This window comes from Acanthopagrus latus, chromosome 17, assembly GCF_904848185.1.
Source record: "Acanthopagrus latus isolate v.2019 chromosome 17, fAcaLat1.1, whole genome shotgun sequence".
Lineage (NCBI taxonomy): Eukaryota > Metazoa > Chordata > Actinopteri > Spariformes > Sparidae > Acanthopagrus > Acanthopagrus latus.
Genome location: NC_051055.1, coordinates 11,673,054 through 11,700,902, shown reverse-complemented (window position 1 = coordinate 11,700,902; position 27,849 = coordinate 11,673,054). Strand labels below are relative to the sequence as shown.

The 27,849-nt window shown below is 40.4% G+C and overlaps 2 protein-coding genes across 7 annotated transcripts in view; one reads left to right on the top strand and one right to left on the bottom strand.

The window, feature by feature from the left end:
• Positions 1-1,762, bottom strand: part of dnah5 (dynein, axonemal, heavy chain 5) — a 112,542-nt gene extending 110,780 nt beyond the window's left edge. For 4 of the 5 annotated variants that reach the window (XM_037075712.1, XM_037075713.1, XM_037075711.1 and 1 more), the window contains exon 1: positions 65-154. In XM_037075712.1, the coding sequence (XP_036931607.1) occupies positions 65-154 (90 nt within the window). Of the gene's footprint in view, positions 1-64 lie in introns of all 5 variants that reach the window. The other variant, XM_037075714.1, reaches the window with a different exon arrangement.
• A 161-nt stretch (positions 1,763-1,923) lies between these two features.
• Positions 1,924-27,849, top strand: part of triob (trio Rho guanine nucleotide exchange factor b) — a 105,496-nt gene continuing 79,570 nt past the window's right edge. The window contains exons 1-2 of one of the 2 annotated variants that reach the window (XM_037075718.1): positions 1,924-2,213; positions 13,915-13,968. In XM_037075718.1, the coding sequence (XP_036931613.1) occupies positions 2,144-2,213; positions 13,915-13,968 (124 nt within the window). In that variant the 5' untranslated portion in view covers positions 1,924-2,143. The remainder of the gene's footprint in view (positions 2,214-13,914; positions 13,969-27,849) is intronic. The other variant, XM_037075717.1, reaches the window with a different exon arrangement.

Genomic DNA, 27,849 nt, shown 5'->3' with positions numbered 1-27,849 from the left:
AGCTTATCAGGCACCACATTGTCACTGATTATCACAACCACGTTAAAAGCGTTTGGGTTCAAACCTGGATCTCCTTCAGTGACTCCACTGGGACAGAGGACTGGGTGGGTCTGCTCCTGTAGCTGACTTTGGTGAGTCGAGAGCTGACGGACATGGCTCAAGCATTCCTTCACACAAACTGCCTCCTCTGCAAACCGAACTTTGAATCTGCAGCTTCGTCCACGTCGAGTCAGGCGTCTTTTCCACTTTTAAATTAGGGGAGCAACTTTCTGAAATATGTTTCTTGTGGCTGAGCGGAATCCACGAATCACGTTTTTTGCCACCAGCGGTGATCGTGTGTTAGTTGTTTCCATGGTAGCGACACGATGGTCAGAGGGGCAGCTAGTGGGCTGGCCCCGAAAGAACTGTAGAAACGGCCTCATTTACTTATGGGCTATTTTGTTTTATAAAAGTGTTTGAAAATACAGACAATACAGTTAAGGGTTGCCACGAACAGATTTATCTAGCTAGTACCATTAATGAACGCCATGGGACAGCGGTGTTTTTTTGGGGGGGGGGCAAGTCATTATAGTTACTTGTTTTACATAAGCTTTTCTTCAAATGTATGCCATTTGTGTCTTCTCTGAAAAAAGCAAACAACCTGCGCATTGAGGTAAGTGACTGCTAACAAAAACACTTGAGGTCTTGCCGATCATGTTGGCCACAAATATAGCAGATAGACTTTAAACTAGCCAATTAGCGATAGCGTTAATTAGTTTGCTTTTTTCAAAGGTCACTATTAATTAATTGTTGGAGATAATGAAGTTTTAAGTCCTACGGTATTTCCGAACATTTACAGCAGAGTGGCTTTTTAAAGTCTTAAACAGTTGGGCTAAGCCACAGCTAACGCTAGCTTAACAAATCGCTAATTTACCAGATGCGCGTGCCTCTAACACAGGTGCACCAATCAGACTGATGACATCACAGACCTGAAACTTTTCTAAGGTAGGATATAACAACGGTTCTTTAATCATTCCCCGTTTGTATTAGTTCTTTTGTTTGTTTTTCATGTCACAGGAATAAACAAGGCAAATCTAATACTCTTTAAACGGGTAGCTTATAATGAATTGCCGCACTGGCAGCGTAGGCCGGTTCGCAGTCGCCGACCCCTCCGGAGCAATTTGCGAGGACGGGCCCCTAGATGGCGGCAGTGCATTGCCCCTCGTTCAGAGGACTGAGCTGCAGCTGTCAGGGAGAACTGGGTTAGATTTGTGGGGCAAATGACCTCATACTGTAGCATCATCTTCATCACTAGGAGAGGAAGATAGAATTAAATAATTCTTGTCGCGCCCCCCCTATTCGTCATTTTCTCCCTCTCATCCGCCGAAAACACGTAACACCAATCAGTCTGTTGTTGCCAAAGAGGTGTTAATCTTATGGACAACTTGGAATCATACGTCCACGGTTAGGAAACTAAACGACGCAGCGCCAGAACTCAGTGACCACATGGGGATATTAAACTCGCAAGATCTCAGCTGTGACGGCCCGTGTGGTCAGGTTAACTGTGATAAGGGCTGGTTCTGCTGAGCGCAGTGGAGACAAGCGGGGATGTGCACGTTGTCTTGCCGTTGTGACATCTCCCATAACATCTGGGCTTGAGCCATTGAGGCGTACAATCCCCAGGAATGACTCCCACGCAGCCCGCATCAGCACCGCAGTGAGTGACGCTGGGGGCTGCTGATGTGCTGTGGCGCACACTAAATTTGGGTGGCGCACAATGCACCAAAACCCCCCGAAACGGAATCCCAGGATATCCCACCCCCACCCACCTCTCGAAACGGAATAGCCCTCCTCCCTGAGTCCTCATCCCCTCCTCTTTTACCTCCGCCTTCTCTCGCTATCACCCCCCACCCCCCTTCCTCCTCCTCCTCCTCCTCGCCCTCACGTCCCAACTCGGGAGCGCCGCCGATCGGTCGCCTGGATTTTCCCTTCTCGGCCAAAATGGAGGAGGAGGTCTCTCGCCTAATGAAGGGAGCACAGATTGTATGACCGGATCTGCTTCAATGAAAGGCGCTGGGATCCGCTTTTACCGATAAAAATCTGTTGCCAGAATAAAAACCCTTTGAGGATATCTATCGCTATTTCTGCACAAGCGACCGCAGCCATGAGCGCTGGAGAGGGACTAGATGAGGCTGCGAAGGACGCGGCAGACATAGCGGCGTTTTTCAAATCCGGTAAGTCGGGAAGGGGCGAGTCCGGCTCTGGGAGAGCCACAGTAGAGTCTTCGGTGTGGTCACCGGTTGTCTGCCACATTGTTGCCAAATATGACAATAACCACTGACGGCGTCCATGGGCGAGATGCGTGCTGCGCGTCGGATGTGCTGGAGAGATGCGCACAGCTTGTAGTTATTGAACACATTTGTTTGTGCACTGACTTGTCATTCCGCAGCCTTTGATGACAACAGCTCGAATAACACCTCCTGCAATATATGCCTTTGATTATTAGGCAGTGACCCCATTTTGGGTTGGTCTGAGTGGGCTAAGAGGTGTGGATGGTCACAGCTCGACCACAGTCTGTCTCTTAGGCAGTACAAGTACTTCGACGGCACGGGCTGTATCTATCACGAACCCTTTGGATGTGGGTCGAAGATTTTCTGAATACAATTTCTGTCGTCTGGCGCGTCTAGATTGAACAATCTCGTGGGACCATGCATCACTCTGAACCAAGGTCTCTCAGCTGTGATGCACGGAGAGAGGCTAGGCCATGGACGCACATATGGGCAATAGGTTGCACTCAACGCACTGGGCCTGTCTAATATGATGGCATCAACCTCAGAAATAGGGATAGGCCTGCCTACCTTATCACCCTGCATCCAAAACATAAACACCCTTTATAGGTCCTATAGGAGTCTGAACAGGTGCCTGATATATGCCAAATCAAAACATAGGGGCACTTTTTTATGTCATTTATTGCCATATTCTTGCCAGGAACAACATTTTCTGCTGTATAGGTGTGGGTACAAGCTGTCATTTCATTATTTGAGCATTCGTACCCTAATGGTAATGATTTACCAGTCACATGCTGACTTTGTAAAATTATGGGGAATATTTTATGCCTTTAAGCTGTGATATTGGTATAGGTCTTTCTAAGGGACATCATAGTACATCTCCCCATCATCATAAGGTCAACATTTGGCTGTTGAGAGCTGTATAATAGGCACCCCTAAGAGTTGTAAGACATTTTATGCAGCAAGTTTGAGAGCTGAGACTTTTCATCAATGTGTGTTGATATTGTTTTTCTTATCCCGGTCTATACCTTCCTGGATTATATACACACAATCTAGCCACCACTTCTTCTTACTTTATAAAACACCTCTTTAACTCAATCTGACACAGGCATTAGGAGGGCCAGGAGTGCTATTACAGCTTTTGGAAAGTTACACTTTGTAGCAAAAGTCCAGTGTTGGTAAAGATGTTGCCACCATTAGAGCAAGACCACCTCTGATACACACCCGAAGAAGCAGCTGTCTTTCTCTCTCTCAGCTGTTTCTCTCTGTGACACCTGGTGCCTTGGGGTCTGCTGTTCACCATCTCCCCACATTGCACACATGCAGGAACAGACAGACAACATTTGCACACAACTTTCCAAGTGCATATGAATCAGTACAGTCAGCAGTGCTTGGATGTACACATACTCGCTCACATAAACCTTCTCATTTTTAAACAGTCTGTGATTCACTTTCTTCCAGAAAATGCCTCTGCCAGTCAGACGGTTAGGAATGTTGTCAAAATGGATTGTATTCAAATGCTACAGTCCCTCTTACGGTTGGTTGGATGTCTGCCAATGTATTTTCCTATAGCTGTGTTGTATCAGGCTGGAAAGTTGGCTCACTGAGAAGTTGGACTGCTTGGATGTTTATATAGCGGCAAATGCAGTTCATACAGTATTCATGATGGAGACAGAAATAGGTTATGGCCTCAGGAAACTTTTATAAGAGACTGTTATGAAGAGCAAGTATGGAAAAAAAAGTTTATGTGTTGTTAAAAACAAGAACAAAACTAAGTGCTGAGTGAATAATGTCAAATATAGCTGCATGTCACAGTCTAAAAAAATTCTAATCATCTTGTTTAATTGATGTGTAAGCTTTCATATTACTCTCTCTAATGGCACACAAAGGTGGGCCAAGGAAAGATGGGAAAATACAAGCCAATACGTATTAATGAATTGTGCTCAATGTGCTTTTAAACTTTAAATTGAACTCTCCCACATTTGTTCATTAATGTAGCAAACCGATAACATTCTCATCACTTCATGTCATTTATTCAGATCAATTCAAACATGTTTTTGATCTTATTCAGTTTAAGTCTAAACTGAAGACATTGTATCCGTGTCATTGATTTCTTCACTCTGTTTAAAGTATGAACAATCACATTTACGCACATATCTGCAATTTGTCAAAACATGGTATGACATTACATACATTTGTATGCATGTGTATCCTAGTCTTTATTGTAGTTTTAGTGTGAAGGACCAGCAGTAATGGCCATCCTGCTCCCTGTAGCCTCTCCAGCAGGCTCCCTAATTGCTGCCAGCTTGTTGCATGTTGAAATTTTGGCACACAGCTGCTCATCCTAGTTGATCCCAAGCACTTTATTTCTGGGGCTCTGTGTATGTGTGAGTATGGTTTGCTTTTCTGGGGCTCTGAATGCACTTTGGTGCCCTAGATAGACAGTGAGAGCTAGAATATGGCTGTTTCTTCTTCTCAATAAGACAGTGACTGACTGGCTGCCTGAGTGGCTGGATCACAGGCTGAGAGGCTGACTTAGTAAGATGCTAACTTACTGACTGGCTGGTTGGCCGTTCTTAGCAGCAAAGCTGACTGATTGTTTGGATTAGTAAACTGAGATTTTCATCATAGCAGCAAGAGTTTCCAAGTCCTTCTTTTTGATCCTGCACTAGTTTGTCACCTGAATGTAAAATATTATCATCGGCCCTTGAAAATACTTGATGTTCTCTCTGCTTGATTATATTCTGTGAGCAGATGGAGCTCTATCTCTGAGTCCCACACTGATGCTGTGGATCACAGCTCAGCTGCTGAGTCACTCTTCTAGGTTGCTCATGCCGTGAAAAAAGTCCAATCCTGGAATTGTTGCAACAGGTCAAAGATGAGGAAAATTCTACTGTATTCTTGAAGAAAAAAACGTCTTTAAGCCTTTTCCATAGTGGCGCTACAGATGGATAAATGTTTTGTTTTTGTAACATATATTTATTGAAAAGATGTAGCTTTATTTTGTGGACTGCTGTAGTCTGATTACTGGAAGATAACTCAGGATGCCATACACTTGAACTGAACTTCAACTGAATCGTAATCAAATCATGAGGCCAATGACGATTTACACCTCAAATATCTTTCCGGCTTTCCAAGTGTTTGCATAACAAACCTTTATACAGACCTGAGTAACACTCTTTATAACGTTATCAAGGTGTTTATAAACATCATAATCAGGTCACTGTTAGGCAAATAATATCCTTTTTTTTCTCTAAAACCCAGACCAATTTACCAATTTAATATTGTGTCTCAAAGGCATAACTACAATGTAATATTTGATGGGTCAGCAGACATTAATGTGCAGTAAATGCAGAGCTTTTGTTTCTTTCTAATTCTTCATGACAGAGCTATTAGCTCCACGTGAGCTAAAATCTTGCTGTCATTGAATGATGCATTACATTACCTTTTGTGAATTGCTGTCAAACATAGGAGCTCCATCGAGAGAGCCATCATTACAAAACCAAAAATAGCATTTGCACAATACTGCATTTTAAAAGAGATTAATTCATAGATAGTCCCTTGAGTGACACGTAATGAAGTTAGTGGGCCTGTGCAATAACATTATTGTGCAGAACTTCACTGTGAAACTCAATTTATATAAAGCAACCAGATGTACTGTATGCTCGAATAAGATTAAATAACTATTAACACAACTTGCGTAAGAGCCTTATTCTCAGTCATAACTACACCTGTCAGAAGATGGTGTTCGTCAGTCATTACACCCATGGAGTATAGGACTTAGGGTTGTTGCAAAGATCTACCATTCACTGCGTGAAACAGGCTTTTATTCCGTCCATTACTAATGCACACAGGCTTTCAGCTATACATGTATGAGTGTCTTGGTGGCCTGCAATGTTAAATAATAGATTTTTTTATGCCAAGAGAATAATTGATAGGCAGTAGCATAAGTGATAACCTCTGCTTTGTCATTGTAGTTCTGTTGAACATAATTATGAGACTTCCACGCAAGACTGGGTGGAAACCCCCTATGCTTTTATTCTAATTTGACTTTGAAGTTGGCCTAAAAATTTACACTGAAAGTAAAAATCGAAATCGAAATAAATACTAGTAATGTTTGTGAATGCCCTTTGTGCATGTTATTATTAATAGCTTCTCATTCAATGTACTTGCATTGAGTGTGAAAAGGGAGACATCAGCATTAACAACGGTAATGTCAGTATTGACAAGGCATTGAGCCATTTCCCTCTGTACCCAGAGTGAACCCAGTGACCTGTGCCAGTCTAGTCTTTAATGAGAGCCAAATCACTGAGCAGTGATTCCTCATTTTCTTCCAGCACAGTCATTGTCGATGAAAGCATAACGGCCTAATGCTATCTTGCATACTCAAGCAGAAATCTTATATAATCATGTAGATGAGGAAGATGACTTTCAACAGGCCATGCAGTTTGCATCTTACAGCATGTAATCTATGGTACACAGTACAGATAGATAGAGATGGGTGGCAAGGCAAAGACGAATGTGTACTGAGAGAGAAGAAAGACAGAGTCAAGAAGGGTAAAGTAGATGAAAATATGTAGATGGAGGGAAGAGAGAGTGAGACTCAGAAAGAGAGGACATGACATACTTAGAGGGACAAACAAGCCTTCACTCATCAAATTATAGAGCTGAGGCTTGGGTGGAGCTCACCCTGCAAAATGTAGGCTACTCTGCTCTTCATGAGGCTGAAACCTTTCGGTTTCATCCAGGGGTAGCCTAATTGGCAGTTGGTCAGAGTTAAAGACTATAAGCTTGGATTGGCATTGCCTGCACTGCTAAATCACCCTGGGCTTGCAAGCTGAATTTAACTGAATGTGAATGAGGAAAGATAGGACTAGTTTGAAAGACATAGAAATCTGAAGTAAAAGAAGTTATATATTTCTGATATACTAGCTAATACATGGTTACAACCATTGTGCCAATGACAGATATAGTATAAAATAAAGTATAAACTCTTGTGTAGCAAATTCTGCCTTGGCTTTGTTGTCGTGGGACTTTCCGCTAGCTTGGTTGCAAGTTGTTTTGGCATCTTCTATTGGTCAGTATTTTTGTTCACACGCAGGCAAATTCTTTTGCGATCAGTGTAATAATGCTTCTTCAACATTCCAATACAACAGTATGTCTCAACATTACAAGAGGTAACATGATGAAACAGTGGCATTGTTTCAAATCCAACAAAAAAATACATAGATGCCCTCACGGCCGTCATCGACCACAGCTGAGAGTCAGGAAGTGGTTTGCCTTGAAAATAAGAGTGCTTGCTGCAAAATAAAGGGACAAATAAGCAAAAAGGTTTATTACATAATATAAATCATTGCAGGTGAGATCTGTGGCACCCTACAGTAAAATAAAAAATCATATAACAATAATCTGCCATATATAAATGACTTAACAGTGTATATAATTTTGTTATTGCTATAAAATGGCTAACTCCAGAATCAGATTTATTACAAATTGCTTTTCACATAAAATATATTGTTCTTCCTAAAAATCATGAAATACAAATGGTTCCAAGGCTAACATGCAGTTAGTAACATTCCAAAGTAGAGAAACTCCAGGCCATTGTACAATGTGTGAGTGACCTTGGATAAAGCCATACTGTATGCTTCCAACATGGACCAGATGTTGGGATGCTTGCTATAGCCATTCCACTTTCAGAGTTTATTGAAGAGTTTTATAGAGAAGACAACCGTGAAGGTAACACAACGAGGCAATTACCTATTTTACGGCCAGACCATGCTGATCGATCTCATCAGAGACTGTCGACCTTTTCGAGAGAGTCGTAATACACTTTATGGACATGTAACCCCCCTCCATCTCTACAAATTATTGATTGTTGTAAAATGTCATGTACATCTATGCCAGGGGTCACTTTGAAGACACAAAGGCAAAGACCCAGCCCTTGTTTTCTTTTCAATATGTAGGATCTAGGATGATTTAAGGGTAGAATTGGGATATGATAGTGGTAAGAATGATTGTGTCTTTTGTAACCTTTAGAATGAGCTTATGGCTGATTTGTCATTGTGATATGAGACCATACTGTAGATTGTCTATGTTTTTGAATATTGTTATTTGTAATATGGCATAAGTGTTGTATTTTCCTGCTTTTAGAGGTTGCATTACAGTAAAGTTAGGTTGTTTCCTGAATTTACCAGACACTTAGTCATTATATTAACATTACGGATAATTATTCATCAGAAATCTCTTTGTGATAATATTGTGAAAGAGTACCATTAATTATTCCAACAATAGAGTCCATCATGTTATTGTCCTTTGTTTCTGCAGTGGCCTGAAAAGGAGAGGGCTGCTCAAATTGTGTGCATCTTTAGCATGGATAGGGTTTGACAAGCGTTTCACATGGTTGCAGTCTGTTTGTGAGCATATCCAGATTGCATCTAGATTAATTTAGGTAGTCTGGACATAAAAAAACATGCATTTCTACAGGTTCATTTCTCTCTGGAAGCTCTTGCTGCTCGTTATGGAATCCATAGTTTCTTTTGCGTCACTCGCAGCAACACGCACAACAATAATGTCAAATCTAGAGTCGTAGAAATGTATCAGAGAAGCTGAGCACAATCCACACTGCTGCTAGCAGAGCAGAATGGAAGACAACACAGACGACAACAATCGACAGTCACACTAAAATAAATTATCAGCACCACAACTTGACAGTGTGACTGTTTGGAGGGCGAGATGATGGATTTCCTTTTTCTCATGCGTCCGTGCTGGAAAGTTGCGTCACCAGCGTACGTGCTTGCTGACGCCTACATCGTTACCACAGCAACCAACACAGACAAGCTTGTGATTTCTGGAAGCAAAAATCCCAATCTGATCACTTTCAAATAATAGTGCAGACAGTCTGACTTAAAGATTTGATTTGATAAACAAATCTGACTGGTCTAACGTCGATACAAGGCTTAAATCGTACACAGTGGACCTTTAACACAGAGATAATGTGCTGTTAGTAATGTTTGTTTGAACTCTAACAAAGCTGGTCACTGCAGTGGGAAATAGACAGAGCAATGATAGTACCTTCTTGATCTATAACTAATTCTTCAGTATTATGCAATATGCGGTGAGAGCTCTTTCCCATTTTTTAATGTTATGTCGACCGTGGGGGGGGGCGTTTATCATATAGTCTGAAACTAATCAAAGGAGTGAAATGGTCACCTCTGAGGGAAAAAAAAGGTTGTAATCATTGAATGATCCACGTGAAAGATATTGGATGGCTGCTTTTTGTCGATAATCAGGAATTCCAATAGGTTGGTAATGTGTTTGTTGGATGCTAAATGTAGCCCGTGGGACAGCGTCATTACCTCACAGACACACACGCGACACACACACATGCACAGAGGTATAAATCATTACATCCCACCCACGTCGCCCAAGGCCCTGGAAGCAAGGAAGAGGGGGATGGAGGAATGGATTGAATGAACGAGGGATGAAGGGATGGGAGGATTGTGGGCCATAAAAATGGGCTGTGGGCTGGTCTGCATGTCTCCTGCAAATCCCCCATCTGATAAGAGAGAAACCTCCGACAGTCAACTGCAGACTCCCACTCATTCTATCCTCTTTCATTCCTTTCATCGCCCTCCTCCACCACTCTCCTACGCAGCCTTCCATCATTACCTCATACCTTGCCTCTGCTCAGGGATGTCATATATTCAAATATTATTGCCCTCTAATATCTGGCCTCCTGTTTGAGAATGTATGTCTTCCTTGTCTTGTACCTTTGGTAAATGACACATCCAAGTGAAGATGCTGGTTCCAGCTTCTTTAATGGTCTTTAGGTTTTGGACAGTTGATTGGACAAAAGAAGCAATTTGAATTAGTCACATAACAGTTAATCAATTAATGGTGAAAAATCAATCAATTAATACAAATAATCATTAACCCAAAGTGTTTAACGTGTTTAGCCGGTTGAAGCCACCAGAACACTTTAGCATGAATCCAAAAACGAGTTTCTCAGATTCACCATTAATTTAAAAAAATCTCAACAGTATTAAGTATGTGGAACCAAAAGATATTTTAGTTTCTATGAATGAAGTATGGAGCAGCGCTGACTGATAATACAGTTATCATTTTAAATAATTATAGACACATTTTTAGCATCACTCACGAGCATTGTATAAACATATAAATTCACAATGTGCTTCTCGACATTCCTGATTCTAACTTTTTCGACCTCTCTCCTTTCCCCCTCTGACCCTACTGCAGATGTTTCAATCCCCTCGTTCTTTCACAGTTCCTCCTCTTTCTCCTCTCCCTTTCCCTGCAGCTTAAACCGAAGGAAGCATCTGGATCTGGTATCTGAAGCCTCCCGCAATGCTTTGTGCCTCCTTTTTTTCAGGAATAGCACTTTGAAGAAGCAGCCACAGACTCATGAGGCCATGCCCGCCCATGAGTCTGTGGCTGCTCTGAGACACACACTTTTTTTTGTTTGTTTTTTTAAAGAAGTTCCTCCTGAGAGATAGGTGCAGTGTCAGTAAGTCAAGTGTCAGGAAACATGCTTTTTTTCCCACTTGACTGATGAAATTGGTCAGTGAATGCGCAACTAGCTCCTCTTTTAGAGTGCATAAGAATGGATCACTGGGTTTCTTTATTAAGTGTGTTGTGTTTCATACTTTTGCTGTTTTCTTTAGTTTTAGGGTAAATTTCCTATACATTCTTAATGAGGTGGATAGCGTTGCTAGAACTTTGAATAATTCATATTCTCTTTCACACATACTCACGTTCAGCTGAATCCTTTCCATTTCAAATACCAGATGCATGAGCTATACTACACTTCTCTGCACTAATGGTATGTTTTGCTGTTACAGCAGACAGGCCAAGGTCTTCCTTCAGTCAGTATGAAAACAAAAAACATTGAATAAAGCAGAACACGGACTCCGCTTTGGTAAAACTAAATCACAGCCGGCAGTCTGTGTTTGCATATATGTGTCAGCTTGTGTGCTGCCTGAGACTGCTTGTCTTCTGTCGACAGCTGTGCTCAGTCTGTCCAGCAGGAACTGTGTAGTCGCTTTTTCCTCTCTCTCTCACAGACACACAGACACACACACACACAAAACCTACACGCACACACACAAAACCTACACACACAAACACACAAAACATATACACACACACACACACAAACACACAAAACATACACACACACACACACACACACACACTGTGTAACATTCTCTTTGCTTTGAAGACAGCAGCAGTCTCTGATCCCTGTCGCGTGAACAGTGCCAACCCAGTGCTCCTCTGGCTTAGGGAGGCTAAACTGCCGCTTGGCCTCTCTGGCTTCAGAAAAAATAGGCTGAGGATCAAACTTCACATCCCATCCTACTGTATTGGCTTGCACGAGTGGCTACCTTAAAATTTGTACAGTTTTAGAGGAATTACTGCCAATTCTGTTGTACTGTTGTAGCCAAATTGTTTATTTTGTTTGGTGTAGTGTCCAGACATACAGTAGAGGTCAGTCTAAAACACGTTGTCACATTGAATGCTTGCACATCAAATGAAATAAAATGAATTACATAATTCACACTTTAAGATGAACCTGTGAGACAAAGTCTAATTTTTTCACTTCATATTGAAAAAAGTGGCCTTTGCCTATTTTTCCTCTCTCACAGGTTTCAACATTTTTCAACTCATCCTCTCTAAAGAGGCAACCCACTGTTTTCCACTTACTCATTTGATTTGATTTGATTCTTCGTGTCAACCCTGTATTGAAGCTGAAGGAACAAATGTCAGGGTTTTATTAGTAGTTTAAAAACATTTTGCACACATTTTTCTTGCTCAGGAGGTAGATGGCACTCCGATAATGGGATTTGGAGATTCCTTTCGCTTTTTCTTACAGCTTCATCTTGATCACAGCTCCAAGTGAAAGCTCTGTCACTTGTCTTTGACCTGATGGTTTCTTTCTTTCTCCCTATTTGGTAGAAGATTACTTCTGCCATCTCTCCTTCACTGACTCCCCCCAGTCCACATGACCATGTTGCCATCTAATCCCTGCCTGGTAGCATATGCTGACTATGATTTCTCCAAACAATATCTGGTCACTGTACATCCCAGCTCTCTGTTGAGATAATTTATCACTGAAAATGATGAGTAGCTTAACACTTATTTTAAAACAACATTGTTATCTTATTTCACATTCTTTCCCTAAGATTCCTGCATACCCCTTTGAGCAAGAAATGGATGCCAAACACATGTAAGGCCTTGAAAATTATTTAAAAGGATGAGCACTCTTCACTGGACCAAGCACTTTATCCACACTACTCTGTATAAAAGGAACACATACAGCGTGTGAACAGGTGCTTACTGTAATCCTTGTTAGGCAGCAGCATATGCCAGGCTGTTCTTTTCAGAAAGGCAGCCAGAAGAAGTCAGAGTGAAGAAGAGCTAAGCTGCCCCTATCCGGCATAACCCTGCCTCTCCTCCCTGTTATCTCGTGCCACTATAGTGTCCTACTGATGAGTGACCCAGAAAGGCACTTGCTGCTGTCAGAATCAAGATGCATGTCAGTCCAAATAAAGAATTCCATATTTATTTGAGGCAGGATTTAACTCTTACCTATGTGCAGGTTTAACGTCATTGGTATGTGGCATTTTCAAACCTAGAAGAAATGTGAAATGCCGTCATTGTGCTTTATTTATCAACATATGAATTCAGCTGAAAATACGATCCGGGATTTGGATCATCAAAACACCCATAACGAATCTGTTGTTAATAATTCATCAGTTACGAATTGATCGTCAGGCTGAAATTGACGTCACCGATGCCAGCACTTCACTTCAGACAGGACCCAATTTCGTCTCGACTTAAATGTTAGTCTTATAATACCAAGCACCAGATGCACTGCTGGGCTTTTTCACAAGTCTTGTTGAATATTCTTAACAATTCATCTCCCTGAAGATGACTCCTCAGGCATTAGAGATACAGATATGTTTTGTACTTGCTATCTTTAAATGATTAATTCGCTTATCAGTTGGTGTGCTGAGAGTTTGAAATGTTTCCAGCCTCACTAGACTGCACAAGAAATACTAACAAGTTGAATTTGTTTTTATTTTATCAATTCAGATCACATACTGCCATCATTTGTTCTGAAATGCTGTTTATTTCTCGTGAACTGATGTATTATGAAAACTAGCACCCATAATAGATCCCAGTTAACTGTTGTGTCTAAGATGTAATTTTTTTTACCTTATGGATTCAATTTTGCTTAGTTTTGACTGTTTTCTAAGTGAGTGTTCTTCCTTTTAGACTAGTCAACTACTCTGTTTAAATGTCAAGGAAAACAGTTGTTAGGAAGATCCCTACCATACATGCGTGTGAGTGAGTATTTACAGTATGTGTGTGCATATGCATCTGTTGACAGCACATCTAATGGTTTTTAATCTCAACAAGGGACTATCCAGATACTCAGATCAAAGAACTGCTCCACAATTGCTCACTCTTTCATTTGTACTCTATAATCACAAAGCTTGAACTTCTGACACTTAAACATGGTGAAGGTTGAAGTCCTGCTTAATGGGTCACAGTGCCAATCCTTTTACTCCGTATTTCTTTCATTAAACTTCTTTCCTCTAATATTTATCTCTTTGTTTCTTTTTAGATTGCTCTCTTCCAAAATGTGAATCTAAACTGGACGGCCCAGGTCAAACCTCAGGTAGGTCTGATTGTCACACAGTCCTGAAAAGGCATTTCTTTCCAGACACACAAACACGGTCTGCTTATTGCCCATGCTAAAGATCTCTATCTCTACGTGTTTTGCCAGTCATGTCAGGGATATGATAAAGGTTCCACTTATTCACACTTTACTTGTCCAACATTAATGGGAACCAATGACTTTCATGTTTAGGGAGACTTCAGAGCTCCATGAACGGCAGCTTTGTGCTCAAAAGCGGGGGAAAACTGCTATATTAGAAAGAGCAGTTTGCCATGGTTGAGACAATGCAGCTTATATACTGCATGTGCTTGTATGAAGAAGAGGGAGACAGAGCTGGAACATCAAGTATGCCGTGTACCGTGCCCACTTTAAGTAAAATGTTATGTTCCATCAAAGCTCTGCTGCGTCGAATCCCATTAGACTCAAACTCCTCTGTGGCATCATCTAGTAACCATGACCTTGTGGGTTCACATCCCTAATACCCCAGGACACACATACATACTAAAAATACACTAAGTCACTCTCTCGGGTGAGTTGTGTTGGGTATAAACAGTTAAGTGGCCTATATTCGGATGGGCACATAGATGATCCCAAATGAATGCGGGCCTGGTTCCCTGGCCATAGATTATTCAGTCTAATCTCTTGAACTAAAATGAATTGTAAGTGTTTGAAGCGTTCCCACAGAAAATGTGATTTAAATAGAAAAGCTTGGTGTAATCTGTGTCAGGAAAGCTGGCAAAATGTGGCGGAGTACATTTGAGTTGTCATGCCAGGAGTGAACACACAGAAAATACATGCCTGCATTTTATAGTATTAGACAGTATCAAGAGTGTTAGGCTGTTTGACACAATTTTGGCCTGATGTTTTCCAATTAGGTCATGCAGGGATGAACGTTTTTACAAATGTTTGTGAGTGTTTGCAATTTACAGTCTGGCCTATTATTCCAACTTGCCAGAATTTGAATTTGTGTTAATGGGAAATTATCCTGGCATGCCAGACAAATCCTGTGCATATGCCTTTTGCCCAAAAACCGTTGAACTTCATCCCTCAGGCTGAAAAATCTGAGCTGCAGTGGTCTCTTTGTATATTTTATTTGGAATCAGGAAGGCATTTATGATCTGGTCACAGTGAATCAGGGGTAACCAGGTTGTACTAGCCATTTATGGCTGATTGTTCATTGTTCATTTTCAATTAATCTGAACAAAATTCACTTGCTGTTGAATTAAGTGTCGATTTAGCAAATTGCCTGAAGTGTTCTGTTGCACTGTAACATGAAAGTGCAGGTGTGCAAAGTCCTCTTGGAAAAATGAGGACTAATATATCTCTCACTTACTTATTAGCTGATCTAGCACATTCTAATAATGGAGTGTGCTGGAGGCCACAACAGAACATTTATTATTTGTCCTTGTGTATGTATAAACAAAGGACGTGTATGGACATGTGGTAATGTCTGAGCGTGCTTGTTTCTGCACTAGTGTACCTAAACATTAAAACATTCACACGGTTATTCAGGCTAATTTGATCCTTATTCGTCCATATCATATGTTTTGACTGGCTCTCTCCCAGGCATCATGTACTGTGTTCCTCTTTTGAGAGTTTTCTTTTTTCTTCAATAGCTACATGTGCTCATCCATAATGTTGTGAATTGTGGTCTTGCCCCCACAAGAAGTGCTAGTTTTAGATTTTCTGTTGCCTCCTCAAACTATTTAACATAACCTCAACTGGGTATTTCCTGTTTTTTGATCCAAACTTGGCCTGTTTGGCCAACATGTTTTGAGAAACACTGGTCATTTCAGGGCCAAGAGATGTTTTGTTGATATGTCTTTGTGCCACTGTGAACCCAAAGCAGTATGTGTATAGAGAGACAGCCAGGTCTATGTGGCTGATGAGTTGCATGTTACTGCTGTATATGTTTAATGTTGAATTCATGTATATGCTGTTGGGAAGTTTAATCTAAAGTATCATATTCTATAAAATCATCATGGAGTGGGGTAGAAATATAGTTGTATAAAATGGAAATACTCAGGCAAAACACAAGTACCACTAATTTGTTCTAAATCGTAGTATTTCATGTTCTTAATGACATTACACCTCTGCTAACTGAGTCAGTTTAGTCATTAATGTAGCAGAAAGCATCATTGTTTCTATGGTTACTTGCAGTCTAATTTACGTAGGCTGAACAATGGTTTGGACCAATGATAACACTGTAAGAATCAATTATTTGGCCAAATCAAAGCTACAGAAGGCAGTCCCATATTACTTGCCCAGAATTAGCCATTTCTTGAATAACAGCAACAAGACTTGATGTACAACCAGTGGTCCAGAACTAAAGATGTAGGTTTGTGACGTTGGCTGAACATACAAATAGAAGTCATACACAGCATTGGGTGTATTGGCTGAGTGGTGTCTGGGTGTCTCTAGACTCAGCCCCATGCCAACTTCAACCTTTCTACCAACATCGACCTGCCTCTCTTGTCTGATCTGTCAGAGCTCATCTGTTCTGCTCATGTCACATCGTGCCGCACAGGAGCCTGCAAAGATCCGGCATCTAATTACGGGATCTTTCATTTTACACACTCACTAGCAGTTCACATTCTCTTTTACTCAATCAGTTTGTTGGATTTTATAGTAATAACCCCTTGAGTAGTAACCCCTTGAGTTATCAGAGCTTTGGATTTCCTAACACGGTGTATAAATCATGATGAATATGCATTGTGTTGAAGGTGCAGTAGTTTACATTAACATAACTGAAACTGGATTAGCTATGATTGCAGGCAAGCTGGCACACATTTATACACTTCATGTACCTGCAAGAAGGGGAATGAAATAAATAAAAAAAAAAAAGCCTATAATCTGGATCGGTTTTGTAGAAGACCACAAAATCATAAGCTTCCCAAAACACTATTGGCCTGCATATGGATTTACAGACTAAGCATGCTTTGAGTAAATAGTTGGCCTGTTACCCAGATATGCTCTGACTCTAAGTCCAATCTGCAACAGTAGCCAACTGCCTGTTCAGTCAGGATGATTCTGATCTCTTGCTGCACTAATAATATTTAGCATGCACAGTATGGTGAGTTAGATGAAAATGATTTGCAGTCTTTGTCTTGCTGTAGAAAATACATAAATCTTTTACCATGGATGCACAGGGAGATGGAGGGCCCTCCTTTTTTCCCTCCCCTCATCCATATGTTTCTGTTCAGTTTAATTCAGCTGTGAACTCAATATCTCATCTCTACCCATACTGAGCTCACTGTGTGGTTCCTATTGAATTGGGCTTTGAATGCTAACCATGTGCTCTGCGGGTAGACGAGCAGGCAGGCATGCTCACTCAGTCATACACACACACACTTCTAAGCAGCGGAGGAAGTGGTTTTCTCTGGAGTTCATTGGATTTTTTTTTATTTTTTTATTCTCCCCTGCAGAGGCCAGGGTGGGGAAGTCTAAACTCGATTCAGTGTATTTGTGGATGTGGTCATATGTGTGTTTCAGTGAATTCTGTTTACTCTCTATTTCCTTCTTTTCTCTCTTGTTTTGTATCGTTTTTTTCTCTTCCACCATTGCTTTGTCTCTGGTAATCTTTCAGGAGATCATAGGAGATCACACTTTTTTATTATTGCTTCATTTGTGATTACGATCAACCCACATGTACAAACATGTATGCAGAGAGACATAAAACGGGCCACATGGGTGCAACAAAAGCTAGATGAACTAGTATTTAGCTCTTATTCCAGCTACAGGTTCATGTCCTTACCTCTACAGCACGTGTGAAGTGTGTTCAATATCTCAGCTTATCCAACAGGATGGCTGAACTTTATTTGAACTTGGCTTCAGTAAAGGCACATGATTAGACAAGTTGCTGTCACCTCATTTGCATACATGCATGCAATTGGACAAGCACCAATAATAATTTGCATGGAGGCATGCATTACGTACAAGCGCTAAGCACTGTCCACATCCTGGAAGTGTGTTTTCACAGTTTAAAACTGACAACTCTCTGTGAAGCATGCACTGTAGTGCTGTGGGGAAAAGGAGTGTTTGCAGTATAGTAGCCTTTGGTTGCATCAGGACAAGGTACAGCCTGGTTTAGGTTTGGCAAGTAAGGTTGAGTTTTCATTCTGTATTTACTATGATGGACAGAAACATTGCAAGGTGCCCAATGGACTGTCCAATTACATGCCAGCTTCTCCATGTCATTTTCTTTTATGTTCTTATGTTCTTCTCTTTCACTTATGATTGGATAGTTAACATTTCTTATCTGCCTGGAAAGGTATTAGTTTCATAGCAAACATTTTGGGAAAAAATATTTTGGGTAAAGTTGCCGGGACACGGCCTCTCATTTCTTCTGACTCTTTTTTCCTATCTCTCTCTCTCTCTCTCTCTCACTCACTCACTCACTCACTCACTCACTCACTCACTCACACACACACACACACACACACACACAAAGGAGATTGGATAAAAGAGAGGAAAGCCAGTTAGAAGCCCTGTGGTGTCTTGCATGTAGACAGCTGGAATCTGTACTGAGCGTGTTTGTGTCATGTTTGTGTGCACCTTTGTGTGTCTCTGTGCATGCAGTTCAGTCAGATGTGCACATGGATGTGTGCATCCTGACCTCTGTGCGTGCCTTTTGCCTAGTTTGTGTGTATGTGTGTTTGTGTGTTTGTGCAGACAGCCTTAATTGGATCATGCTGTGGAACACTGGCTGTGTTGGTTTTAGAAAGAGCACAACTTGCATCCTCCTGTCACAGGATATCAACATAATGATATCTGTTTGGCCGAGCAATATTTCCTGCGGCTGCAAATAACAAGACAATCAAATCCAAAAAGGGGTTGGTGGAGAACAATCTGAAAAGTTTGATTCTCCAAACACCACATCAGTCCCATAAACCAGAGTTAAATAATTAAGTTTATTTACTTATAAAAACATGCACACTTTTGAAGGGATGTTTTATGCCTCTGATAATAACCTTTTGACACCACAATTCCTATTTCATTGCATATAGAAAATGTTCTGACTGTTTTAATGGAGTTATTTCTGTATCTAAAGTTGTATCATGTAATCGGAATTTTCTGAATAAAATTTTGCTGATAAAAAATAAGTTTTAGCTCAAGGCCCAAAATTCCACAATGCATGCAAATACTGGTCAAGGATGAAATATTGTTGTATTTATATCACATCGACTCAAAGGCATCAAAAATCTAACATCAACATCATTAGGTTCACCAATAATGGTTTTCCTTACGAATGCTGCACTCCACATACAAACACACATTGGATAGATATACCACCATGCTGTTTGCTACTAGGCTCCATCTGTTGTGAGCTGCACTTTCCCTGAAGTCAAGACTGTGTTCCTCTGCACTGTGGACATCAGATTCATTGTAATTTCTCATCAGAATCTTTTCTATATATAAGACTTGATGTTAATAGTGACAAAACAATGATCTCTTAAGGATGCTATTCATAGACAGCAGTGCAATGTAGCTAATTCTGAACCTCTTTCATCTTTTACCTCTCCATTTTTATCTCTTTCTCCTTCTTCTTCATTTACATCCCTCCCCCTCCAACCCTCAGATCATTTCTATTTCCCACATCATCATCTTTGTCCCCTCTCTCTCTCCAACCCCGGTCTTTTCCTGGAGAGCACTGATGCATAGGAAAGCGAAGTTCCGCTCCATCACCCATCCAATCGCCATCGACCTCTCCCCCGCACATCAGCCAATCGCTTGCCAGAGATGGCCAAGCAGGGAGGGGCTAAGCATGGAGAGTGGGGCGGGGGGTTTGTTGTGTGTGCGTGCTGGTTGTTCCTTGACTCGAGGGACATAAAGGATGCTTGGCTGCTCCAGGGACAGACAGAGGAATATCACCATAATGCCCTCTCCATCCCCTTCGATGGATGTATTCGCAGTTTTTGATGGTGGTGCAGCTGCAGGAGCAGTGCTAATTCATACTGAGGAAATTGCATTATAATGCTTTTCATTCATTAATTCAAAGGAGAAATAGGGCATGATGTTGGATCGTGTGAAAGGATCGTCCTACGTGTGCAAATACAGTAATGATTCAGCTCATTTTGATGCTAGATTACTTAAGATAAATGCTTGATCCATTGTGGCAAGGTGGCAGGTTTACCATTGCAGTGAAACCACAGTCTTAAACTGGATATTTTTGCACATGGAGTGGAACTAACAGATCTTTTCCTGAAGAATTAGATTGATTAATACCCTACGTTTTATGTTGCAGTGGAGATAGTGTCATTGTGACAATGAATGGTATTGACAAAAGGTGACGATTGGAGCAGTGTTGGTGAAGTAGAAAATAGGGGGTAAAGGCGTGATTCTTGAAACCCACAAGCACTTTTCTCAGAGGGGGAAGCTATACCATCTCTCACTGTTTTGGAAGCTTGTATATGGATGGAAACCCTCCTGTGCTCTCATGCAGCTTGCTTTATTGGTCAGTTGACTGGTTTGAGTGCTGAGACAAGCTCAAGACATGTCCATCCAGATCCTGCCTGCTGAACCTTGTAAGTATGGTATGATTTACAAGGCAACTGAATAATTTAACATCAGATGGAGGACAAAGTGACACAGCTACAGTGAGGCAAGGCCACACATGACTTTGAAATGTTGTACATGTCCCTCTGTGCATAATGTTTCACTACTCCCAACATGACAATACATTTGTCATATTGGTGAAACATACATAGTCCAATGAGAGCATTCAGCTCTGCTCTATACTTGGAGCTATTTCTCAACAGCATCACAACTCTCTATTTTTGGTCTGTGAGCTAATTAATGAATGCAAGTGAGTCATGTGGTCTCACTTCTCCTCCTGCAAAGGTTTGTGTTTACATGGAGGGGGGTGTAGCCATCAGAGGAGCTGAACAGAAGAGGCATGAGCGGCTTCAGTAGCATCACTTTGCCAGTGGTTTTCAGTTTAAAACATAAATCTATATTTGTTCAATTATTGATATATGTAGCGATAGCATTAAATATCACTATTTTTAAAACACTAAGAAGACTCGACATAACATTAAACTTTGCTCAAAGTATCACCAGGGGTCTCTACATGTGAACACAAGCATTGAAAACATTGTTTGTGTACACAGAGTTTACTCAAAAGAGAGTCTTTGGACAACTCACCTTAGCAGTGGCTTGTTCCACTTGTAGCCATCATGGCAGCCGAGAAGTATCGATCTCAGAATGCAATGTAACATGGACAAGAGGTGGTACACTACTGTCTTCAGGCAACAACCATCCACGCAATATCTTATGTGACTTTTCCAGCTTTTGATTTTAGTATTGTTTCTTATATGAGGCTCCTTTTTCAACTTCAAGGTCAATATTGACAAAACAACAAATTATCTGCGCATTTATATGGAACTAGGCTTTAGGAGTAGTCCACCTTAACTCTCGTCCATGTTACGTTGCGTTTGGAAATCGACACCTCTAACTAGGGGGACGGTGGCAAGCAGAAGAAACATCTGCTAAGGTGAGTTGTCCAAAAACTATTTTTAGTAAACTCTGTGTACACAAACAATGTTCTCGATGTTCATGTTCATGTGTAGAGACCCTGGTGATACTTGGAGCAAGTTTCATTTGATGCCGAGCCTTCATAGTGGTTTAAAATTTGCAATTTTGATGCTATTGCTAATTTGCCCCTAGCACTCCCATGTAAAATGAGTTTGACCCGAAAACCAAAATACGATAAATCTTAAAAGTGCTTCTTTCATCATAATTATGCTTTTACACGAAGGGTTGACTCATGTAAATTCACAATACTGATTTAAGAAAACAGTGACACCCTCCTAAAATTGAGTCATCGGCTTCCCTTGCTCATCTCCCTTTACTGATCTACTGATCGACTAAGGTTATTGATTGAAGGATAATGGCATAAATATGGTTTACACAGTAAATAAACACATTTGATATTGTGTACATTCATACAGCCAGCAATTTAGATTACGTGTCTTTACATCTGAAATAGATCCAGATTGTCTACCAGAAATTAAATTCCATAGTCCAGCGTCTTTGACTGGGTAGTTAATTTTCATGAATAATGTTTAATCAAAAACAACTCTCAAATGTTAATGTTTTTTCATAATAATAAAGCATGTCTAATCTGATCATACAGGGAGGCATATACAGTCATATAAGATGTTCAAAATGAATTTATTAGATGCTACTTGAGTTACATTTCAAATGTAAATTGAACAGTTGCAATATTTAAATGTGGAATTCAGCAAAGAAACTTAATATAGAGTCACAGTGATTGAAGAGTCTAAAATTTTACTACTCCTCTCCCTTTGTCACTGATAATCTTATATGACACGTGAACAGTAATTCTTTTTGATTAGTTTGATTAGTGAAATTTATGTTGATGTAATCTTCTGGACAGCATTGAATTGGTTGAAGTAATTATGTCATGTTTCTCTTGTATGAATGAGCAGTAATATAAAAAGCAGTTTGATAGTTTAAGAATATGTATTAATCACATGCTGGTTTTCTGCATAATGTTATAACATGTTATGGAAGTTGAGATAATTCATTAAAATAACAGAATTTTTATATGACCCCTCTATTCGAAGAAATAAACTCCCCACCTCTTGATCCTAAACTTCTCTCTCCGACACTTTATTACCTGCCCTTTTTACCCTTAGACTGAATAAGTAATTGGCTTGTTCATTTTGTCCTTGATCGATTAATTCGTTGTTAATTTGAGTGCTGAAGCTGAAATAGTGCCACTAATAGCATGACATTCGCTTTGGCTCGTGAATTGTAGTCACATGGGGACTATTAAATCCAGGATAAAGGAAAATATACAACTTATTGTAAAAAAGTGTGCTTTTGCTGTGTTTCTGATACTGTAGTCTGTTTTTGAAGAGAAGAAGAAAATGCTATTTCAGAGAGAGAATATTTGGTGTTATGTATTTCTGGCTGGACTTGTGTCACCAGGTGGTGGAAACAAATTTACTTGTTATTTTTTCAAGGCATGACTAAATTTATCCATTATGGTCTGCAGTACATACCCAATAAGAGTAACAGCTGATGCTCTGAGTGATGCCATGTTACTATGAACTAAATGTGTTGTTGTTTTAGATGAAGTAAATCAGAATCCCATATCACTGCTTATGACAAAGTGCCAACATTGTTTTCAGCAGCATATTCTACAACAATAGATTTCCAGATTTCTCTTTCGATCCCATTGGTACCCTGAACATTTACCTTGTGCGGACAGAAACGGATGAGCTTAATGGCCATGAAACGAAGTGCAGTGACCCATAAGCGTTTAATATTTAAGCAGCCCGTCAATATGGATTCATCTACCGCTGGATGATGGGGATATAAGGGTCAAGAATGCTGGTATGCTTCCTTCATTTGGATTCCTGTATCTTGTCTCTTGTTCTTCTATTCGGCATGAGGGATTTAAGTAACTGGTCATTAAAATGCCTGATGTTCAAAGCTGATGCACTATTGATAATGGTTATAATGGTAAGCCACATAATCAGATGATTTTCTCCCCCTTTATTGTTCCCTCTCAATTGTTTGTCTTGACTATTGGTGCAAGTTTATGTGACAGATTAATGAGTTGTCAGAGCTCTCAGCTTCATTTGCTGAACTGGATACAGTTGACAGAGTTTAATTTATGAGTGAGAAATACATTTGTGGTTTTAAATGAGGAGGGCAGATTATATTTTTGACTAATGTCCAGAAAGCAGCTAATGCAGATATCAGACTTTATATTCTCAACTGCTATTGTTATGTTTTGTATTGGGTCATGGTGGTAAACTTTTAGTGATACATGGACTGGGAGTACTATATTTGGGAGCATATTTGGTACTTTTAAAGGAGTCACATTGCAAAATGTTCATCTAGAAGTATATCGATTTTTTTTTTTTAATTTTTTTTTTTTTTTTACATGCATATGCCTTTTTTTAATTTTTTTTTATTTTACAGTGTATGATTTAATCTGGTCATGAACAACTTATTTACTGATGAGACTATTTAGTGACCCCTACTGTGTGAGACAAAGGGTGCAGGGAATTCTTACATAGGTCCCTCCATCTCTCATCTCTCTCTCTCCTTCTCTCTCCTCATAATAATAGTCACTTAGTGCTGTATTTAATGCATTTGCATTTTATTTACAGTACATATAGTAGGTGTCCAATGTATTTGTATTTCCCTTTGAAAAATCCTGCAGACAAGTCGAGTGGAGTATAGTATGACTGTGTATAGTATAGCCTATGTATATGCACTCTGGGTGGAGTCCATGTGGTTCTGTGTTGTTTGCTTGAATTTCAGGCCTTGAAGTCATAAAAAAGACCTACAATTAAATGGCCTGAAGGGAGCATCCTAAATTGGGAGCAGACACAAACCAGTCTAAAGTTATGTTTAGTCCTTCCTTTTCTCTATTCATGTCCTTACTTCTCACTCTTCTCACCTCTATCTGTTTCCTACTCTCTCTCTGCCCTAAGCCCCCCTTCTTTCCTCTTGGAGGATGGTTAGAAACTGAGACACTTGGGAGCCTCAACAAATTATGAAAATAACTAGATGAGATTAGATTTGGAACTGCTCAACAGTTTAAATTGGTGTGAAATATTTCTCTGTAGAAACACTGTTGTAAATCAAGTGGCAAGTTGCAAACATACTCCCACCACTAAGCACAGCTTATTTACTTCATTATATTGTTATTTTGGCTCTGCAAAACATAATTTTGTGCACAATGCAATTCCAGGCACTTTTCCAGAGCATGTAAGGTTTCAGTGTCATCATGGTCAGAGCAGAGGGCAAACATGTAACCACCACTGGCCACTCTATCAGGGTGTTTATGTAGGCATGTGTGTATCCATGCATGTAAGTCAGATATTCCATCTGATAGTCCCGTGGCTCCCTGTTTGCATAAGCCAGTTGTTTTCAGGGCTGTAATAACAGTGGATAGCCATGGGATCCACTTGCTGCCTCCTGGCTACGGAGCCATAGCCTATAGTTCTCTGTCTGCTGTGTGTGTGTACTCAACAGGACACTGTCTGGTCTTTGTTGAGGACAAGTCTAGTGAAAATCTATTCACAGAGGAATGGAGTGACAGGGAGGCAGGCAGGGAGGGAGAGTATTGGGAATGACCAGAGACAGAGAGGAGTGACTGGTAAGAATCAGAGTAGAGCAGATGAGGTAAAGACATGAATGAGGAGAATATGACAATGACGGAGAGAGGGAAGAGGATAACAGGAAGTAGATGGAGGAAGAGAGCTGGATAGTAACAGAGGATGACAGGAGAGGAGAAAATGATGCATATGTAAGAACAATCCACACAAATTCTCTCTGGACACTCACGTAATAAAACAATGTACAAAACTACCAAAGGGGTGTGTGTGTGTGTGTGTGTGTGTGTGTGTGTGCGTGCGTGCGTGCGTGTGTGTGTGTGTCTTCCTCCGGGAACTGGCTCTGGAGAGCTTGTAAACAGGAACTATCCTGCTTTTAGCAAGCTGTAAGCCCCGCCGATGCACACTGACACACACATTCAAAGTAAAGACAATTGGGCTTGTAGTTATAACAGTTTTGGTGTGTATGCTGGATCTGTTTAGACAGAAGCCACTGAGTTGGATTTCCTGTTTATCATCAAACACTCTGTTAAAGGCATTCATTAAAGATACTGTTTATAAAAAAAGAAATTCTAGCGAGTCTGACTGTGACAAGCACGACTTTCCAGTTCTGAATGAGTTTGCAAGTGTATTTCAGGTTTGTTTTTTCCTTTTCCTTTTTATTTTAAAGGCCTGCTGACAGGAAAAAAGACACTTGTGTCTTCTAGCATTTCTTTTATTTATGTTTTTCTGTTTTTTGTTTTTTTTTAGCAAATATGTCTTTTACAGACCATGCTGGTAGCTAGTTTATCTTCGTACAAGCATTTCTGTAAATGGCTGCTTTATAAGTTAATCATGTGTTAATTTTATGGTTTTGTCCCTGAGGTTTGTAGGAGTAAATAATTATATTATCAGAGCTCAGCTGTTGTTCTGTTGGTGCTGCTGTCAGCTGAGGTCATGATTTGGCCAACCTGAAACTTCTGCTCTGAAATGGTGTGCAGTCCTTTATGATTTGTCCCATTCAGAGAGATACTTTTTGGATAGCTGTTCACATGCAAAGTTGAGTGCCTTGGATTTTGAGATGTTATTGTGAGGCTTTTCTCTTGTTCTCTTTCTTTCAAATGTTGCACATGTTTGAAGTGAATTTGGTACTTTTGGACAAATAAATCTGAATCAATGCGTGTTTTTACCATCTACATTTTTATGAGTAAAAGCAGCTAGTATGACTGTGATTAAGTGTGATTAAATTTATATTGCTGCTTTCCACATAAGATGCATCTGTAAGTTTAATGAATGTGTGATGTTTATAATATTTATAAAATGTGGATGACTTGTGATAGAGCACCTTGCCTTGACTCCATGACACCCCAGCTCTTTTTACTTTCCGGTCTATATACTGTCTGACATCATCAGTTGAAGTCCCATCTGCTCTGGACCGCAACTGTCTAAAATAAATGAAGGACAGCTGATATGATGTTGTGTCCAGCACTGTCTCTTTCCTTCTCTGTCCTTTTTTCTTCTGAGGCAGTAACACAGTGGACCACAGAAGCACGCTCTCTTTTCCTCTCTCTCTTCTGCACCCTGCCTGTCAAGTGTTATTTGGTGCACTGTGGTTTATTGGCTTGGTTTTGTTGTGCAGCGGAACAATCGGGGCTCGGTTTGGATAGAGGAAACTGATGAATGGTGTTCCCTGAGCCGTACAAAGAGTCCTCCTCTCTTGATGTGTTGATGTGACTCAGCTGGCTGCCCAGTGAGTTTGTACTGTATACTGTTGTGGGCTTACAAGCAGACAGATGCACATGGACGCTCAAAGCTGAAAAGAGCTTTTATGCTTTCTTTATAGTGTCCATCCCTCTCACACTCATGACTTCTCTTGTGGCCATGCTGCTCTTGTTCTCCCTCTCTCTGTCTCTCTGTCTTTACTACAGTAACAGTGCAACATGCAACAGTGAGTCAGTGTAAGGAGGTCACAGATACAGGCTGTAATGAGGAGAGTTGGAAACTCCAAAATGAAGTATATAGTAGGGAATAAATGACAATGGAAAAACAAATAAGTGGGGTAAGTGGGGCTCAGAGAGTAATGCCCCCCTAGCATAAACGTAAAAACATACATTTTAAAAAACCATTATTGACAGAATATGAAGAAACAGCAGTTCAGTGCCAGCTCAAAATACCACTTTGTAAGTCAAGGGCCGACAGTCTGACAGACCCCTTAGTTTCAGCAAGGGAATGCAAAAGAGTGGCAAGTTATAAAAGTATAAAAGTAAAGTATATAACAACAAAATAAACCCACAAAATGTCAAGAAAGGAAATATTTTTATGCCTGTTCTCCTTATTTAAGAGAAAATACAGCTCACATTTTCTGAATTCAAGTTTTTTTTTTTCTTTTCCTCAACTGAGATTAGCAGAATTGCGGTATGAATTCATCATAAAACACAATGAATTCAACATGGATGAGATAAAACTCACTAAAGCTGTTTTGGTTTGTCTCTCCACAATCACCTCTGATTTGACTTAAATAAATCCTGAATTTTCCAGGTAGATGGGAAAATATTCTGGCTCTATACTGTGTTTTCACCTGACTCTCGCTTGCTTCTCCGCTGGTTAGACTCTGTGCTGTCTCTTCCCATCCTCATAGTCATACTACTGGTCAGAGCTGCTGTAAATCACCTCTGTACCACATCCCCTGTTGTTGAACTTACCCTTTTCCAGACATGAAGGCTATGTTCACTGTAGTGTCCAGCCTCATGATTGGGAGGCTCTGTTGCTGCAAGGGTATGGCCAAAGATAGCTAGAACAAAGT